Source organism: Mytilus trossulus, chromosome 4, assembly GCF_036588685.1.
Source record: "Mytilus trossulus isolate FHL-02 chromosome 4, PNRI_Mtr1.1.1.hap1, whole genome shotgun sequence".
Taxonomy (NCBI): Eukaryota; Metazoa; Mollusca; class Bivalvia; order Mytilida; family Mytilidae; genus Mytilus; species Mytilus trossulus.
The window spans coordinates 32,685,606-32,704,604 of NC_086376.1; the positions used below are offsets into that span (position 1 = coordinate 32,685,606).

Genomic DNA, 18,999 nt, shown 5'->3' on the forward strand with positions numbered 1-18,999 from the left:
GTTTCTTAGAAACTTTAAGCAATAGGTCATCTATACTGAATGATTGATTGTAAAGTGTGCAGGTCTGTCTGGCATGGTTCATCTGACCTTGAGCTCAGTAAAGATTTATATTTAGGATGATCAACATAATATCAATGGTTAGTAAAGAAGGTGAGACATTTCAGTGTGTGCACTCTTGTTTATCTTAAGCTTATGTCAAATATTAAACAATTACTGACAATGTCCTAGACTACGAACTTTTACAGAAACATATGGATTAAGAAGTTTTGGTGAGAAATCAACCCTCTCCATATAAGATCCTAGGGTATGCAGACAACTGAAACTAAGTATATTTGTCAACTCTGAGGATGGATGGTATTGGGGAAAGCAATCATAACAAAAGATAGATATTGCATATCATTTATTGTAAACAAAAGATGGATACCGTTTATTTTAATGTATCGTAGAATATTTTAACATTATTGCATTATAACCCTTTAAATTTGAACAAAACATTCCCTCCGTAACAAATAATAAATGCATTAATATGTGAGAAAAATAACAACCAGCAAACTCATGAATTTTCATGTCTTTTCATATGAAAAAAACCTAAAGTATATTCAAATTTGTTTTGCTTGTACTGAAACTGAAAGTGTCAATTTTAATTTATGTTGGCATAATGCATTTGGCAGTTTTACATGTTCACAACAACATGATTATTTTCATACTATAATATCAAACCATCATCAGACATATATCTTATTTGCATTTTATACAAAAATAAAAAGATGTAGTATGATTGCCAATGAGACAACTCTTCACATGAAACCATATGATGTAGAAGTTTTAATTTAACATTTATACTTAAAAGGTAAAAGGAGAGAAGTCATCACTAAGACTTCAGTTTGTACCATACACAAACACAAATTAAAAAAATATATACTGGAATGGCAGATTATTTTTCCATACATAAATATGCAACCATTTTTTTCTTAGAAACTAAAAGAAAATGAGACAAATCATAAATAAGAACAATTATGCATTTCTGTAAATTCAAAAAAATGGTGGATTTCAATTGTCTATTCTAAAAAAAAAAATACAACTCTCAACACCTAAAAACATCAATGTTTTTTTTTAAAATTTAATTTATGATTCCAAATATCCATTAAGCTTTATATAGTAACCTGAATCAAATTTTCAAAAACAGACAAAAAACAACTTTCCTTCTCATTCAAGCTTATAATGATGGCAGATGCGTAGGTGAGCAAGAATGCAAAATTCACAAAACAATCATGAAAACCTGAGATCAAACTGTTTGATTAAACTGATAAAAACAACTTAGTTCTCTTCTCATATATAACAAGTTAAAAAATTTAAACAACCATATAAAAATAATTTCCAACATAATATAATTTTGAATAAACAAAAAACAAGCTTAAGACAGTCTGATGAATCCAAACTACAAGGAGTTCAGACATGATATTAAAGAGAATCTGTTTAAATATTTATTTAAAGGATGTAAAGAAAATTATTCATTTTTCAATAATGACACCAAAATATATAAAACTAGTTTTCTACTCCATTAACACTTTAATCTAATTAAAACATTAGTTCTACAAACCCCAAGACATTATGACAAAAAGTATGGCACTGTCATTTTATACAGTAAAAAAGACAGACAAAATTGCAATATGTAGCTGTGAAAATAAATAAAATTATCACAAAGCTCAAACAATAGTCTGTGAAATTAACCAAATGATTTGTACATGTCTAGAACATCTTGAACATCATCTTTAGACCCCATGAAGACTGGACAACGTTCATGAAGACTTGTTGGTTGGAGTTCTAGGATCCTTTCTTTCCCTGTTGTCGCTGTACCTCCAGCTTGTTCAACAAGGAAGGCCATGGGATTGGCTTCATACAATAAACGTAACTGAAAATAAAGTTCAAACAAATATTTATTAGAGGAATTTTCATGGCATAGCAAAACAAAGAATCCTTCAATCTAGAGAATGATAGTAACTGATTTTCATGGCATATGACTAATAAGAATGTTTCCAAAGTACATGGACGCCCACTTGCAATATCATTTTCTATGTTCAGTGGACCATGAAATTAGAATCAGAAAAATCAGATAATAGGAAACATGTGTATTCAAAAATTACTTTGACCAAGAACTTTAAACTGAACAAACAGACAGACGAACAACCAGAAGAATAAACACACAGACTAAAGAACATAATATTTCTAAGTGACATCTCAACTATAGTTTTTTTTTAAACTTACATGAAAAGAAACATTTAGCAATCCTCCCCTCATTTTCAAATATTTTTGTCATAGAGAGAATAAACAGAAAAACAAACCCAGGGACAGAGTGATTACCTAGCTACATCTGGATAAGGCCATAATAAATCATCATCTATTACACTTCCATACTTACCAGAGTCAATTAAAAAACTTAACATTTAATCTTTTAGACCTACTTTCCATACACATTTGAAATATATGAATTGGATTTTTGTTTGTACAAAGTCAAATTACCTTTCCTTTGGGAGCCTCTGATGTGGCAGGGTACATAAATATTCCACCATAGACTAGAGTTCTGTGAACATCAGCCACCATAGATCCTATATATCTGGCACCATAAGGCTTTCCACTCTGTACAAACAATAATATGATGATTTGTAATTATGAACTTAACAGCAAGTCAACAGCACAACAAATTCAGATATTTTCAATTCAGAAATTATTGTCAAGTTTTTATTAATGCAAATAGCCCAATTATTAATTTCACAATTGTGTTCATTCTTTGACAATTGCAATAACAATAGCACACAATAATTTCTGAATTTACAGTAATCATCTGGAGGATGATCATATGATCAAATAAAACGAAACCTCAAACTGACTAACCACATTAATAGGAAATCTTTTTCATCAGTCTTCCAATCTGAACTTCATGAAACTTTGTACCCGTTTTATAAAAATGTTTAGAAATTATCTATGGCATGCAAACTTGAAATGGTTTTAATATGACTCAGAAATCTATCAAGGTAATTTTGATTTCGAGAAAGTTTCAATCTAATTATAAATTACAAATGAATACAGAAAATGATGCAGGATATTTTTTTTAATTTTAGTTTTAATTTTGATAATTATGGAAACAGAGTAATTTTTGAAATTGAAGTTTAAAAGAACTTTCAAGGTGACAGGTGGAAATTCTTCCATTCTCATAAAGCAACATAACATTTTAGTTTTTTTGTTATTACCTTTGGGTATTTTTTGCTCTCCACATATTTAGCTGTTGCTTGATCCCAGTACTGTGAGTATCCTTCATTGATTGAGTAGATTTTCCCCCTTGGTTTTACTTTAATATCTGGCTCAGTCAAAATAAATTCTCCTATAGCCTGAAATATAGAACAAATTAACCTCTTAAACTTTGTATAAATCATTTCAAACTTTTTTGTTTTGAAAATCATGAGATTTCTTATGATATATAGACAATAAGGTTTATGGTCACATTGTTAAATTCTATTTAAAGAGCATCAATTATGTCATTATGTGCATTACTAATTTAATTTTAGATGTAACACATCTTCTGATTGGCTGACCATGATTTGTCTATTAGCTCATAGACTAATCTTGTCATATTACATGTTATCATCAATGTTTTTTACGATGTACTCCTTTTTAAAATTGATTTGAGAATTAAATTATAAGGAATAACTGTAATATTTTTCTATCTATTTAAAATAACATAAAAAAAAATGTGGTGCACATTTTAAAATAATCTGCTATGCTAGTTTTGATGTTATTTCTTCATAAAAAGAAAAAATATTCCATTCATTCCTAAAATAAATTAAAGGGTTGAAACATTTACTGAAACTAACAGCTGCTATAACAAGTGAAACTGCGAGCTACTGCTCACTGATGATACCCCCGCCGCAAGTGGATAATATTAATAGTGTAAAAATATGCAAGTGTTCGGTAAACATGAAGTTGTCGAGTGATGAATCTGAAAAATCATCACACGGTATAGCTGACTTATATAAACCCTAAAATCAAATTTCAGAAATCCTTGTATTGTAGTTCCTGAGAAAAATGTGACAAAAATTTTCAACTTGGCTATCATGTGTAAAATCATACAAGTGTTCGGTAAACAGGAAGTTGTCAAGTGATCAATCTGAAAACGCATCACACGGTATAGCTGACTTAGATAAACCCTGAAACTAAATTTCAGAAATCCTTGTATTGTAGTTCCTGAGAAAAATGTGACGAAGTTTCATGGGACGGACTGACGGACGGACTGACGGACAGACAGAGTTAAAACAGTATACCCCCCCTTTTTTAAAGCGGGGGTATAACCTTTTTTAAAGCGGGGGTATAATAACCCACCCTGTATGCATTGTGATATCTGAGCATTGAAAAGACCTGACCTATTTAGGTTTGTAAAGAAATTTCAACCAGTGTACATGTATAATGTCATAATTCTATATTTGCATATGCAAATTACTCACAGGATCCAACATAAAACCATTGACACCATTTCCTATTGATAAAACAATCATGGTAGCACTTCCATACAGAGCATAGCCAGCTGCCACCAGTTCTGTTCCTGGTCTAAGGGCATCAGCTGTGGTCACTGGTTCATCATCTGCCTGTTATAAATATAAAATATGAACATTACTATAAGAGAAGGAGTCCTAAATGGTACTATCTTAGAGTGGTATTATCAGACTTTTTAGGCACAATAAGAAATACTAGCTGTTTCTACTTGTATTGATTCTAAACTCAATTTGCACATAAATCTCAATGCATAAGTAGCATGACGTTACAATACATACATAGCGGTACCGCGAACGTTTGCATGTTTTATTCTGACAATCTTTAAAATATGTTGATGTAGGAATGCTTAAGTCAATGTTTTCTTACCATGCTTATGTTAAATGTACATACAATTTGTATTACACTGAAACCTTACCTTCCTGTAGACTCCAAATATAGATCCTATGGAAACTAAACAGTCAATGTTTGATGAACCATCTAATGGATCAAAACACACAATGTATTTTCCCTGAAAAAAATTAATCATTCATAATTCAATTATTTTACTTTAAAATTAAGACTGTTGTCATTTAAAAAAATATTGAAGGCATGTCAAAAACATAACTCATAATAAGAAATAAATCAAACAGAAACCTTCAGACAAAACATCATTTACATTTTTGAAAATATTCAACAAATATTGCAATCTAAAATTATTTCATTAAACCAAATTAAGGTTCTCGTAAATACATTAACAGCTTTGCTATCTCCTCAGCCATAGTATCATTTAAGCGACACGAGCGTAATTTATGTGACACGAGTGTAAAGATTCATACATAAAAACAATAAGTATTTTGTATCCCTATACTATCTTTAACATCACAGGCTTTTTGATGTTCATTCAGATAATGATTTTATTTGATAATATTTCTCTCCATCATACCTGTTTCTCTGGTTCCACTACAATAGTTGTATCGTTTTCCTCTGACACTAACAAACATGTTAAATATGAGGATTTTAACATATTAATAAACAGATCATTAGCTAAAACATCCAACTTCTTCTGTTCATCTCCTGATGTGTTTGCTATTCCAGAGATTCCAAACCTAAAACAATTGAAATTATACAATTAACACTGCTTATGAGTATCTTTAATTATAAAGCTCAATCTAGGAATTAAAAATACTATATATTAAAACCAATACAATGCACTAAAGCTTTTTAAGTGTTACTTTTTACAATGTGTTATAAACATTGTTATTGTTCTTTAGGCTCTAGTTTATTAATGTATACTTCCCCACATTTCAGTTTACTTCCAATCCAAGAGCAGATGCTCTCAAATACTTGAGCCATGCTTTTAAATTGTTTGAAAAGGTCAAATATGCCATCTAAAGAACTTAAGTTTTACTGTGCATATTGCTATGTGTTTCTTTGCGTATTGCTTTGTGTTTCTTAATCCTACATTGGCTAGAGCAATAGGGGAGGGTTGAGATCTCAGACAACATATTTAACCCTGTCACAGTTTTATGTCTGTCCCAAGTCTGGATTCCCTGGCCATTGTTAGTCTTGTTTGTTTTTAATTTTAGTTCATTTATATGTTTTTGAGTTTAATGTGACTTTTATTTTCACTGAACCTGTACACAATTTTATTTAGGGGCCAGCTGAGGCGCACCTCCGGGTGAGAGATTTTCTCGCTGCATTAAAGACCCATTGGTGGCCTACAGCTGTTATCTGCTCTTTGGTTTGATTGGTCTCTTTGACATATACCCCATTTCTATTGTTAATTTTAAGTGCATATGTGTGTTATGTGTCAAAACCCAATAAAGGAACAGTATAGTCATATATAAGTAGTATATATATTGATTTTGAAGAAGGAAAGATATATATATGACAACTTTTCCTAAATATCTTGGCTTAAGACCAGCAGTTTGATTCATTCATGAGGGTGTAAAGGGTTATTTTCATGCAATGTGTTTGGCCATTTTAATTTCATGTGCAGCCGTGAAAAAGGTTCATTATTCATCGTGTTTCGTGAAATCGGTAAAGGATGAAAGTGCAAGAAATTTTCAATTGTTCGTTCGTCATAAATTGGAAATTTTATTTCGCCTTCTTCCCCTTTATGCCCCTCAGTCATTGTCTAGTTTTGCTCTTTAATTTTGGGTAGTTAAGTAAGGCACTAAAATTTATAACTTTTTATACAGTAATGAAATTTATCTTCAAAATTTTTTGCATAACATTTCCAATTATTTTTAAAGTTGGTTGTTAAAATCCTTGAATTAACAAACATTCACATTTGTGATAAGGATATGGGACTGATATCCTGATTAAAATCCGGATCACTTTATGTAATCTTATGACATGTCAACCTGCACTGCATGACTTTTGTTAAAGAGAAAATATCTATTGTCAAATTAATATTAACATGTGTTTATTCTTCACAGATGATCTAATATACAGAACTTACAATCTGTGTATTCCTGCCTTTCGTACGGCTGATGACACCGCTTTCACTGCAGTTTGGATGAAGTTCATAAGAGCTGTAAAATCTCCAGTTGCATGGGGATGTTTCTTCTGTTCAGCTAAAATGAACCTAGTTAATGTCAAAGGTTCCACATCAATCGCTTGACCAGACGAACTGCTCATCTTGACAATGTATAATATTCAGCTTGTTGATAGTGTACAAAAAGTGTTGAGACTCAGACTGCGTTGTTTTCGACAGAACGGCCTTGACCGGATGATTGACGAATGTTATGTTTTGATTCGTTAAAAATGACACACCTCCATGGACTGTTCTAAATGCGGAACAGATTCGGACCTTGACCTCAAAATAGTTTTCGATAACGGACTGGACTGGACTTTGATCATTCCCGTAGTTTTTTTGCCGTAGTTTACAAACAAAAGTATTAAAGTGATACGTGTCTTCTATAATCGTCTTCTCTTTTTACTTCAAAATCATCCAAAACAAGTATGAAGTGAAAAAATAATATATAAGTTTAAAAAAAAATAATGAAATCCTAAGATTTTATATATTTTATTATTTATATCACAGGCACTTGTCTCAGAAAAGTGCATGTGATTGATATATAATATGTCTCACAATTAAAGGGGCATTGGCTACCAAATTCATACATGTTTACTGTTGACTCAAATTCTCATATTATTTGATTTATTATACAGTATACTAAAATGTATATCAGCAACTTATAAAAAGTAAAAAAATGATTCTTAAATAAAACAATTCACAAGGCATGGGCTCCATAATAGATAATATGTATCATCCATTCTTATTGTAGACTTGAATCTAGAATAACCATTAAGTTGACCCCCCAAGACTGCCTAGGGTCATATAAGCAATACAAACATAAATATAGATATAAATAGATAGCAAACTCGTGCAATTAGATTTTTTTAGGTCTGTTTTTTTTCATATCATAGTTTGAAATTTAATGTTATTCATCCTTTTTTCACCTGAAAATGAGGTCAAGGTCATATTAAACCTGGCAAGTATACAAACAATCATACCATAAACCAAATACAGTAGATCAATTTGCTTATCTGGTAGCAAAGAAACGGACCGAATCACCAAAACTTAAAGATTATCAATGAACTATGAAAATAAAGTCAAAGTCTGATGAAATGTGGACAAGTACACCTTAAAATCATTCAATACACCAAACATAGATTTCTACCTATTGCTTATGGTAACTGAGATACAGGTTTGATCCTCGGTTTGATCAGATTTGACCACAAAATTTAACCTTGATCACTAATCTACGAAATGAGGTTAGGTGACCCGTGTTTGACAGACAAGTTTACCTTGCAAGAATTATAGTTTTTCCTATATCCAATAATAATTAAGTGCATACTAAGACAAGGAAACTAATTTTTTTTTTCGAAAACAGCTGATGTAACATAAAATTAAGGTCAAGGACAATGGAAATATGACCAAGGGAAACAATGTCATGAAAGGCATCTATATACAAGATATGAAGCATCCATGTATTCTTCCTTCTGAAATATAAAGCTATATACAAATGGTTTAGGCTGCCGGAGTGAAATCTCTTTGTCTCAAATTCAAAGATCGTGTTGCAAACAAAAAAAACATGATACTCCTTTAGAGAATTAAGTTCCATGAAAATTGACAAAGACATTAAATTTACCAACCTATGCCTCAGATTTAGGTTATAACCTACACATTCGATCTATTCTTGAAACAAAATAACTTTGATATTTTTTATTCAAAATCAATTTTGTCAAACTGAAATGGTGAAGACAATGAATATAAAAGAAGAAGATGTGGTATGATTGCCAATGAGACAACTATCCATAAAAGACCAAAATGATACAGAAATCAACAACTATAGGTCACCGTACGGCCTTCAACAATGAGCAAAGTCCATACCACATAGTCAGCTATTAAAGGCCCCTAAATGACAATGTAAAACAATTCAAATGAGAAAACTAACTGCCTAATTTATGTATGATTTGTTTTTATAAATATAAAACTTACATAATTTTAATGTTCATTGTTGAAGACCATGCTGATTATTTCGAGGCATTGTTGTTTCTTTCATATCAAACATATATCCCTTCTCTTTCATCTATAATACTAAATTCCAGAATGCCACCAATCAACAATACGTTTTACATGTGTGATTTGAATTCCCTGCCATATTTTCATAAAAAGTCAGATTGCCATGGATTATTTTGTGATAAGCTATTGCTACCACATACTAACAAAAACATTATTTAAAGAAGGATCATTCTCTGAGTTTATTATACATAGTAATAAGGAAGAGATTGTTCTGTTTTTCAACAATTATTATTACAAGCATGAACAATGGATGTAATTTTACTGTTATAACTTTTATTAGAGTCTTGCATATAAATATCAGGTAAATACATTGTAATAACTTCAATTTCCATTTGACATCTTTAAATGAATAATATATAATATTTTCAGGACTGAAAATACTGTGCATATGAATAAAAGGAGATGTTTTAAATATCGTAAAGTTAGAAATGTTTTACACCTTTTATTACTGTGATTGTTGAACAACTGAAATAGTGGAGATTAATCACTATGATTTCAAGAAACACTGCATATAAATAATGCTTTTAAAAAACAAGTTTTTACTTTTACAAAACATATACCATCACTTGCCTCAATAAAAACATTGCAAACATTTCTGAATGTACAAATGATTCTTTAAGAACTTTTAATTTTTGAAAAGCAAATCCCATCGCAATTTTATCGATACGAAAATGATTGCAAATTATTTTGTTTGTACAGTACCTCAATGAGATGGCAACAGAGGATACCAAAAACTGAATAGTGGGCATCAATAACAGACAAGTGTCTACATCAAATCATCATTATTTATCTACTTTCAAATATCATAAAGCATACACATACATATATATATATCAAACATAACATATATAAATCACACCTAGCTTTCTTAAACCTATACATCTGCAAACTTTATACAGTGCTATACTAAAGTCAATAGTATGTCATGGCAGACAGATATATATCATTTGCTCTATTTCCAAATCTCTTGTACCATAATTACTTATTTTCAACTCTTACAGCGGCAGCAATTTTACAAATAGTATACAAATTTATAGCTGCCAATATCATTATTTAACATGGGTATAATCATTTTCTATCACTTTTGAGTCAATAAACTAGTTTTAGTTTTATTTTTTCTTCTGCTCTGATCTTCCATCATTTTTGCTATATACCGATCCTGTTTCTTTTGAATTTCTAGTTCATTCAATTTCTTCTTATAAACAACTTCTTGTTCTTTTACTTTGCCTTCCAAAAATTTTAATTCTTCAGTTTTTGATTCTAAATCATCTTGCTGTTTTTCACACTGTTTTGTTACATCTGTAAAACATAATTTGAATGTTTAACATAGCATTAACTTGTCTGATAACCAATTAAGCATAAAGGTTCCTACATACAAGATACATGTACAATAAAATTGAGAATGGAAATGGGTAATGTGTCAAAGAGACAACAACCCGACCATATAAAAAACAACAGCAGAAGGTCACCAACAGGTCTTCAATGTAGCGAGAAATTCCCTCACCCAGAGGCGTCCTTCAGCTAGCCTCTTAAAAAATATATACTAGTTCAGTGATAAAGAACGCCATACTAATTTAAGACTTTTTATTTTGACTGAGGCCCCAATTTTGGGCAAAGTGTGTATGATATTTATACATGATAAAGCTAGATTTTGACCAGTTTGTTTATTAGTTTAAACATATTTTATTGTTCAAAACAAATGGAATAGACACAAGATTTTCAACTTAGTTCCGTCTTTCCGAAATTTATTTGTATACTGTTGAAAAACAAGAAAATGTGTTCTATGTAAACTAAGCACTTGGTCAATGAGGTATATGACAAAGATCAGCAAGAGCAGCTACTTTACAACTCAATAAAAGAAGAAGGCTTTGCAATTTTTAAAGTCATAAAGGGACATAACTGTAGATTCTAGAATGGTTAGTGATATACTGCCAATATTTTAAACTCTGTCTGAGTGTTGTGGTGCTAAGCATTGTGAATGAATTTTATATAAAAAAAATCTTTCATTAGAGTAGAAACTAAGATCATATGATCAAGGATGTCACTTGCCAATGGAGGGGGCATAACAAATATTACAAATTAACAATAATTTAAAATAAATAGAAAATAAGAGTTGTCGAATTATCTACTTACTGACTACTAGTTCCTACATTATCTTACCTGTATATTTGCGTTCCAGTTTTATTGACTTTGATGTTTCTTGAATGGCTTTAGTCTGAACTGTCCCAAACCTAAACAAAAACAAAAAACAAAGAAGATCCGTAAGTCATCTAATTTGAAATTAAAACAACCTACAGATCAGCAGTCATTACAAAATGAAGTCTTTCAATCAGGGTTTCCCCTGGGTCAATTATTTTTTTCGCCACCTCTTTCGCCAAAAACAATCTATTTTTCGCCACTTTATTATTTTTTTCGCCAAGTAACACAAATACATTTTTCTTTATAAATTTTCCTTTTTTCCAGCCCCCCTAAATAAGAAGTGGTTTCTAAAACAAAACGAAGCATCTTATCACTTGGAATTGATCCCTCGTGTAAGGTGTAGTCATTTCATTAAAGGGTTACTCTCATGCCAACCTTTTGAATAGATTTCTTCATAACAACAGTTTTCTTTTCTAGACCATCGTAAATATTAAGTAAAACTATATGCTTGAAACACGTGTGTAACTGAAACGACTTTGAATACCCACTCAAATCAATGATCTATATGAAAGTTAAATGATAAAGATTTAAATCAGAGACCTTTCTTGCTTTTGGACATTTTTCGTCAGAACAACAAATTTCTTTTCTGGACTATCATTAAAAGAAGGAAAGAGCGTAAAAATTTTGCTTAAAACACGTGCGTCGCAAAGTGGTTAATAAATCCCCTTTGTGACATATGACAGAAGCCATTTAACCATATCATTTTGTCATATCATACAATTAACACCTTTATTAATTAGTCCTTTGATGTCGATAGCTATGAATGCAATCAGCTGATTATTGATTTTCTGTCAAAATTTGAACGAGTTCAAGGTCAATTCCGAGTATTGTCTGATTGGTAAAGTCTGAGATACCCGAAAAAAGTAATTAAACAAGATGGCTGAAAATAAATTGTTATATATATTTCTTTCGCCAATGACGAATTTACATCGCCACAATTATTATTTTTTCGCAAATTGCGAAAATGGCGACCGTCAGCGAAAACCCTGCTTTCAATAGAACTTAATTCTGGTAAAATTTTCTACATCCAAGGGCCTTAATTCTGTGATAAGTTGTTCAATAAAAAAAAAACACATTTTTTTTTTTTTTTTTAAATTCATTTACCTAACAAATTAGAACAAGAACTGCATGCATTGCAAAAAAGTCCTGACAGGAAAACTTTGAATGATGGCCAAGGGCCATTACTCTGCAAAAGTTAATTATCCAGAATGCAACTAATGTACTATAAATCTACTGGCATGAAGGAAAAATGTCTTGACAATTGTTTGATTTTAGGGGATGGAATGATTGAAAAACAGACATGAGCTACACTATATGCCTTGGCCATTAAGAAGAACACCAAATAAATTATTAAAAAAAATTCTTACGCTTTCTGAAAAGCCGCCTTTTCTCTTTCTATCTGTTTGGTAACAACTTCTATTTCTCCTAATGCAAACTCCAGTCTGTCAGATACATCATTCAGTTGTTTCTTTGTGTTTAAATGAGATAATCTCTCCTCCTGATAAAAATTATAAGAGTGAGAATTAAGATCAGCAAAATAATTTCTGTGGGTCCATACATTTTTTTGTAGCTTTCTTAAGATTTAGAGTTACATGAAGAGAAAAGGGTAGTTTATTCAAACAAACAATCACAGGTCTATTTCAATGGTATTTATTTTGAAAATCTTTTAAACATTTATTGAAAAAAATTGTATTTGTTTTAATCATTTTATCTTTTTTATGAAGTAGGACAGTATATCAACAAACCAAATGTTTAGTGTTAACTTGGGTCGAAATTAGCGCTGGTCTGTTGGTCCAAGACCAGTAGATTTTGTTAACTGGTGGTCCAGCAAAATCAAAAGAAATTTGTCCATAAAAATCACTGATTGCCTCGCAATCTTGGTCTGTTTACAAAAAAAATACCTGCGTAATCAATTACACAGTACTGGTGTTAATTAATATCACAGGGTAAGTGTCCTTCACAACAATACAAAATGTTGAAATTTTTGAAAGGAGTCTTATCTGCCAGACAAAAAAAATAAATAAGTGACATTCAAAAGGAAGATCAGATTAAATTTTATGAAATAGATAAAAGCCTGAAAGAGAAACTTAAATATAAAAAATCCTGGGGAAAATATCCTTTTTGCAGGACCAGTAGATTTGGAGACAGTCCAGTATATTTTTAGTCCACTGGTCCAGCTGGCCAGTATACAAAAAGCTTAAATTTAACCCCTGGATGTTAATGTCATGTCATTTGATCAACAGATCAACTGTCAGAATTAAGTTTCACAAACTATTACATTAGTTAGAGATGTGGTCCTATAATATCCATGAGTGTAATATCACTTATTTTCTAAACTGGTTTCCTTTTCCCTATCAATACAAGAACCTAAATAATATCAGACTTAGACTAAAGTCTGATAACACAATTATGATGTATCAAAACAAGTAACTTAAATGAAGATACAAAATATAAATTCACCTGCAAGTCATTCTCTGCTTCTTCTAATTTACTTCTAGGAACATAGTCATCTCTAATACTTCTCTGAAAAAGATAAGAGTTGTTACAAGATGATCTTATCTGAATATTTTATTATTCATTATGCATATTCTATCAGGTTTTGTTCTTTTTATTATAACAATAAGCTTAAATTGTTAATTTTAAAAAATTGTGAAAAATGTTTAAAACTTGATAAGAAAGGGGTTAATATGAGTTGTGTTTTCATTAGCATTGTTTCTGATAGATTATCTCCCTTTTATATCAAAACTATCAAAAAATAAAGCAACACCTGATTGGTTCATAACTTTTTTTAAGAACTAAAAACTTCTTAAAAATGTCTTTCATACTATTTATGTAATTATGATACAATTAGAAGGGTTCTTTTCAGGTTCATACTATTTTCAAATGGTGTTATTGATACCCACTATCAGTTATAGGGGCACTAGCTACAAGATATATGAAAAATCTAAAATATTTTTTTTGGGGCTCAATCAGTAATGAAATACAAATAGGGAAATAATAATTCCCTTTCAGTAGCCAATAAGGTTTAATTTTGCCAAAATAAGCAAAAAAAAACATTGATTATGAATTATTCACTTGCAAGTGAATAACTAGACCTCATTGAATCCGTATTCATGTGAACTTTAATTTAACTCCTTAGCTTAAGATGTATAACATGTGAATTGTATGTGTAAAGTTATTTAAAGGAAGAGAATGTCAACATTTGAAAGTAAACAAATAAACATTCTAATACAGGTAAAAACGATGATAAACATTTATCTTTTATCTGTGATATGAAATTAAATAGACCTAGAATAATTCAACAGCACATGTTTGCCTAATCTATTTATATCTATATTTATGTTTACATTGCTTATATGGTCATTGGATGACTATAGAGGTCAACTCGATAAATAATAAGATGGCGTCTTAGACGGTCTAGACCAGCTGGTCTAGAATCAAATACACACGAAACGAAGCTCATACCTGCCAACTTTCACGATTTAGGCGTGTACTACACGATTTTGACCCTTTGTCACGATCGTGATCCTGAAAAACCCTCTAAAACACGATTTGGTGAAAATCTACACGAAAAATATTGTTGTTCCCAATTTTGAACTGTGTCCAATGGCGGACAATCATGTTCAGGCAATCAAATTGTATGTTTCTCATGATCAAATTAATCAGCCAATCAAAAACGTTTTCTCTTAAGATTATTCTAACATGCTAGATATTGAACTTGTGTTGTATTCCTCTGTTTGTTGATGGTCAGAATAGCAAAAACGTGAACATGGCAAATGATTTTTCAACTGCAAGGAGGTTCTTACACAGAATAGGAATAAAAGCATGGCTGATTGACAAATTGCAATGATGCAGTACTACCATGAAGATAATAAATAGTAGTTTATTCACTAATAAATTTATTGACATTACACTTGCTGTAACATTATTTTTATTTATTTAATCATTTAAAGTATAATATACTATTCATTATTTTTCACATGGACCCCCCCACATCAACATGAGGCACGACCTAAATGAAGGACTACCCTTAGTCAAGGGGTCAATCTTATAAAAAATAATAAAATAGAAAAATGAAGATTTATTAACTTAAAAATGGGAAATTCAGATATTATATTTGGAACAGCTTTCCTATTATTTTGAATAATAAAGAAGATATAAGGCAAAGAACATATCTAAATTCATGTGTTCACCATATATAATACCAGATAGATCATAAGATGTATATTTTTGGGGGAAAAGTTTCTTCAAATAATATGAATTTGTGCTCATCTGTACTTAAAAGGTGGGTTTTAATGTCCTTACATGGAGGGGGTATCCCAAGGTGTTATTACCAACCTGATAAAGGTCCTTATTTGGGTATAATTTTGTTTTGTAAAAGTCAACAACTATTTTGTATCCTTGCACATAAAAAAAATTCCTGGCCTTACAGCTACTTGTTCATATTTTCTGCTGATATTATAACCATAATCATGCAAATAAACTTAAGAAAAAGGCATGTAAGCTCATCTTACTAATATGACACTTTTTCTAGACCACAAAACAGCACGCGCAAAATAGTGGTCGCAAAGAATTGTAACCTCTGAAATTATTGTCGCGCGCTAAAACCCCCATGGGCATTTTCAAAAGTTGGCAGGTATGGAAGCTATGTATTTTTATGCCTGTTTCTCGTTTATTAATTTATTTAGACTTTTAATAGTTTGGATTAATGTTTAACATTGTTATAAATCAAATATGAGGTTTTGACTAGAATCAGTATTAAAGCATGAATTTGACAGCTAATGCCCCTTTAACATTCTAAATAAAAAAAAGACAAATTCAACCACTGGAACTAAATATATATATGTTAGATTTTATTTTTATTTCACTGTTCTTGCTTCATGCTAACAGCCTTTAACTTGTAATGGGCTAAAACTTTTTCACAAGTTGATTAGTAGAAAAAGTAATGGTGTGCCAGTAAGACGTTCGGAGTAAAAACAAGATTTTGCATGTTGTATTCTAATTATATATATATATATATATAAGTTGGCATATTCAAACATTTTTAAAAGTAGAGAGTACAACAAGAATGCTTGTTTTAAGCTATAAACTCTCTTTTATATAAAAGGCTCTTATGACTATGAAGCAATAAGCATAAAACTTATTCTGCCATTTTATAACCATTAGCATTTATAGTGAGAAAATTCACCAACCTGTAGGTTCTTCAACTCTTCTTCATATATGGACTTTGAAGCAAAACTTTCTCTCATGGAATCTTCATGACTGGACAACTGAAAAGAGAAAACATATAAAGGATATATACATACATAAAAATAAACACTCCCTACTTGCTATTTGAGGCATAAAACATGGAGAATTAAATTTGGAAGGGGTATAAAAAAATGTTGGCAAGTAGCACACTGTCCACACTAAGGACAACGAACATCAAAGGACTATAACTGTGTACTCGAACCAATAGCTTATGTTTTAGCATCAACCTCATGGAAATTATATATGATGGGGAATGTACATGTAAGCCCTGGAATACTGTATCAATTGGGAGATACATGTATATACACATTATGGAGGAACTGACAGAATGTTACTACATGTACATAGAAAGTTCACAATTGAGAAGCTGAAATCATCACTTTTGCTGTAATAAAGCTTTGTTCTAAACCAACACTCACTGCCATTTCTATATGTAACTCAAGATATGAGACAGACTCAACATTATTTCTTCATCCTTTAACTTGAGTTTAATGGGATAGTTGCATTAAAACATTCAATAACCTTTGAATTATTAAAAGAGAAAGCATCATCACATAGCAGACCCAGATTATGAAATTAAAGAATATTGCATTCTACCTTAGAATCTTATGTATGAAGTCAGCCTCACACAAAATAGTCAATTGTGATAATACTGAATTGCAAGAAGAAAGAGACTAAAATTGTATGAACTCTGACAGATATTTGTAATTTTTATCTGATTTATATCATCCCTGGAGTAGGTTGTTTCGGGATAAATGTGTACTGGCTTAAATTGCTAATAAAAATTAAAACTGACATTTTTAATATGGAAATGAGTGAGGGGGAACATGAATAGGAGCAAACCCACCTGGGTTCTTTAACTAGATGATTAGACATACAATTTGAAGTCCAAGTAATGGAGGACTATGTGTATTATGGTACCTGTAACATCATAATGAAACATTTATGTATAGTATACACAAACTTCTTCTGTTTGAGGCTTTGAGCGTCTCACAAGCAAGGGACCCATCTCATATCATGTAGATTGTAACAATAGTATTTGCAAAAAGAATTTCTTAGAATTTCTTTATAACAGTACACCTTATCGCTAATCAAGGCTGACCCGGAACACTCGAACTTTTGACGAATACAACAAACACTTTTCCATTGGGGCGTCATTTTTTTTATGATGTCAAAATTTTACGAGAACCTGTGTGATATCCAGTAATGGCAGACAAATAGTGATAAGGTGTATACGTGTGACAGGATTGCTTCCCTTAGAAAAACTTAGTAGATACTTAGTCAGCCGTAAGAGGTTGAGCTAAGGAAGTACTTCTTTAGCTCAGTCAGTTAGCGTGCTGCCTTGTAACACAGAGGTCCTGGGTTCGAGTCCCGGTGGAGACATGCAATTTTGTAATGAAATTCATGCTCTCCGGTTACATTGGCGCCCAACAATAATAACCCACGGTTAGAAGAATTACCTAGCCAGGTTAAAATATAAATATAAAGCAGATGAAAATATCATCATTATGGAGTATAATGACTCTTGAGGTGGGGGAAGTGTGCTTCCCTTAGAAAAACTTAGTAGATATTTAGTCAGCCGTAAGCGGTTGAGCTAAGGAAGTACTTCTTTAGCTCAGTCGGTTAGTGTGCTGCCTTGTAACACAGAGGTCCCCGGTTTGAGTCCTGGTGGAGACAAGCAATTTAATAAAATTCATGCTCTTCGGTTACATATGCACAAAAAAAGGTGAAATAAGTACTGTATTTGCTTCTAGACCTGTACTGAGGCAAATACATTTTGTAATATGTATGTGCCCCATATAAATTTGGGCCAGAATAACATCATAAACATTAGCTGCGGAACCGTAGCTCATAGGTCCTTATGTTATTTTTTGACTATTTGCGGACCATATGGCGTATGGTCCGCAAATAGTCAAAAAATAACAAAAGGACCTAAAGAGCTACGATACCGCAGCTACATAAACATGAGCATAACATCAACTGAAATTTTAACGCACATCTTGAGATAACTTTTCTATCACATTCTTTTGAGTAAAAATAATGTCTTGCATCTGATTTTGAACCAAAATATGACTTGGTAAATCTACAGTTTCTGTAACAGACACCGAACTTTCCATCGTCGTGAGTGTCAACAAATTCTTTCTGTGTCATTTAATTTCTTGTAAGAAAATATAAATTTTACTTGTTTCAAACGTCTAAAAGAGTTAGAAAAATTTAACACTAAATTTAAAATAGAAAACCAATCCCGGACTTCTTGTTATTCTGTCCTTACTCAATTAATTCTATTATATTAGAGTCTACCAGTTTTGAGTTATTCAGAATTTATACATAATTTTATGAAAACATCAGACCTGTAAATACATTTTTATCGAGAAGTATATTAAATTATTACTACAATTTAACTTTTCCAAAATGAATTCATTGCCGGAACG

General features: G+C 31.2%; 2 protein-coding genes across 2 annotated transcripts; both read right to left on the minus strand.

Annotated features, from left to right (window-relative positions):
* Positions 1–385: 385 nt before the first annotated feature.
* On the minus strand, positions 386–7,273 carry LOC134715135 (fructose-1,6-bisphosphatase 1-like). Its single transcript, XM_063577079.1, has 7 exons — positions 6,989–7,273; positions 5,468–5,630; positions 4,961–5,053; positions 4,497–4,637; positions 3,249–3,386; positions 2,521–2,637; positions 386–1,912 (listed from the first exon to the last, which is right to left on the minus strand). Exons 1-7 carry the CDS (start codon positions 7,165–7,167, stop codon positions 1,727–1,729), a joined length of 1,017 nt encoding a protein of 338 aa, XP_063433149.1. The 5' UTR covers positions 7,168–7,273; the 3' UTR covers positions 386–1,726.
* Positions 7,274–9,889: 2,616 nt separating this feature from the next.
* Positions 9,890–18,737, minus strand: LOC134715136 (spermatogenesis-associated protein 24-like). The gene is made up of 6 exons (XM_063577080.1): positions 18,565–18,737; positions 16,510–16,587; positions 13,778–13,840; positions 12,685–12,815; positions 11,279–11,349; positions 9,890–10,417 (listed from the first exon to the last, which is right to left on the minus strand). The coding sequence occupies exons 1-6, from the start codon at positions 18,682–18,684 to the stop codon at positions 10,197–10,199; spliced, it is 684 nt and encodes a 227-aa protein (XP_063433150.1). The 5' UTR covers positions 18,685–18,737; the 3' UTR covers positions 9,890–10,196.
* Between the last annotated feature and the right edge of the window lie 262 nt (positions 18,738–18,999).